Source organism: Volvox carteri, assembly GCF_000143455.1.
Source record: "Volvox carteri f. nagariensis unplaced genomic scaffold VOLCAscaffold_59, whole genome shotgun sequence".
Taxonomy (NCBI): Eukaryota; Viridiplantae; Chlorophyta; class Chlorophyceae; order Chlamydomonadales; family Volvocaceae; genus Volvox; species Volvox carteri.
In genome coordinates this window covers 122,459-124,289 of record NW_003307602.1, presented here as the reverse complement: position 1 = coordinate 124,289, position 1,831 = coordinate 122,459, and the positions used below count along the sequence as shown (strand labels likewise).

General features: G+C 52.2%; 1 protein-coding gene across 1 annotated transcript in view; it reads left to right on the top strand.

Annotated features, from left to right (window-relative positions):
- Positions 1-1,239: 1,239 nt before the first annotated feature.
- The window catches only part of VOLCADRAFT_97226 (uncharacterized protein), a gene marked incomplete at both ends in the record, with an annotated part of 30,458 nt that continues 29,866 nt past the window's right edge, over positions 1,240-1,831 (top strand). Inside the window, 2 exons of the mRNA XM_002956249.1 lie at positions 1,240-1,423; positions 1,569-1,610. Coding sequence (XP_002956295.1) covers positions 1,240-1,423; positions 1,569-1,610 — 226 coding nt within the window. The remainder of the gene's footprint in view (positions 1,424-1,568; positions 1,611-1,831) is intronic.

The window sequence follows — 1,831 nt, the reverse complement described above, 5'->3', positions numbered from 1 at the left end:
TCGAGGAGTGGTGTACCATCGTGTACATAGCACTACCTCCATCACAAGCAAAAACTGATGCATGAGAAACAGCAAATGCCATACAGCAGTCCATGCGCAAACGCAGCCCTGATCCTCACCCCACCGCTGCAACTCCTAAAAGGAAGCACTACGGCTGCTTCATCAACTCGCCTGAACCCTTGTTAGGGATGCATACACGGGACGACAATGCACCGCGAAACGCTCCCATTTCGACGCTTCATCATAAAGGGAATGTATTAGATATCATTGCCCCCTGCCACGACGGTAATCAAAACACCACTAAACACGTCATCCCCCTCTTACGCACACTCCGACTACTCCAGGATTCTGCCAATCGCCCAACACGTCCACATCCAGCCTTGGCTCAGCACATAAGCACTAGGTCGGGCCTACATGCTGCTCCTTCCTTGGCCATAATAAACACCAAGCCAGGGGTTTGCGCCACAGCACTTGGGCTCCTACATGTGCGAGTGTGAACCTCACAGGGCTCCGCCAGTGATACTCAGGCCAGCAATATCCGCCCAGCATCCCTCAACCGTATCAACTTCAGGCAGATTATACATTAACCACAGAAGGAGCGAAGGAGCGAGCTTCATGGCTGTGAGCTTGGTTTGCTTGGTTTGCTTGGGTCGTCTGGGCTTCATGGTCAACGCATTGTCACGTAGCGTGCCAGGATGTCCAGCAAACAACAGTTACAATAAAAGGAAGCTATAACTATATGAAAAATTCAGTTCTGGCGTGTAAGAACTCAGTTGTGGCATACATTTTGTTTATTTACGTTTATAGCTATGTTTTATGTATTCCTATAAGTCTACTTCTGGGCCTGAGGCTGTGTCCCAGGACGGTTGCGCTTTCATGGCACCGGCAACTGTGGTGGCGCCTTGCAAGTTCATTTCAGTTATCTTGAATATAAGAAATAAACATCACAGTACTAGAGAAGCAGTTTGTTTGAGGAAGTACATGAAAGCGGTACCAACTAACTCCAGGGTGGGGCTGACTTCGAGTCAGGGCCCTCCGGGCGTCTTGCGTTCTACACCATATACACGGCGTACAACACATTCGTGCCACACATTTTCGCGACAAGTAAATAATTTTCTCCATAGAGCTTTTTCCACTGTGACACACTTCGTGGCCCCAAACGAAAGGTGTGGCGCGAACCTTTCGTATCAGTACGGTACTTTACCGTGTCGCTAGGCTAGCGCGCCACAAGCGCAAGCCATGGACCAGGAGGCCCAGGAGGCCCAGCTGATTGTCCATCTTTCAGAAGCATTTAATAAGGACGAGGTGTGGCAGCTGGCCGCTGCAGAAGCATTGAGCAAGGCCACGAATCTGGAACGTGTGCTAATTCGCGGTAGCACAGCGGCCAAACAGCTGAAGCTCGTGGATGTGCTTATCCGTAAAAGTAGGTCATGCACTGGGAGCTGAGAAGGCTTGATTGGTGTGTCGGGAGGCTCTGCGTCGCTGGCTGAGTGGGAGGGTTCTCGTGCCTGAAGCTTGAAACAACTCGTAATCTACACGGGTCCCCCGACCGCTCCCATGTCCTGCAGCCTCGGCGGCTGGCCTCGGTGCGGGGAGCGCGGCTGGAGCCGGTGAGTTGGTTGTGCTAGCCCAGGCTTGACCTGAGCTAAGACTCCGGCTCTAGGGTCCCGCGACGGTGTAGTACGGAAGTGTTTGAGCTATCGTGAACAGCGCTGCTGCTGGTGATCATTTCAAGAGGCTGTAGGGTGAGCAACCGCACATTTGTAGTTCTGAGTTCGGAGTGCACCAGCCCCATGTGAAGCATTCCGGCATGTTGCGATTGATCCCCGAT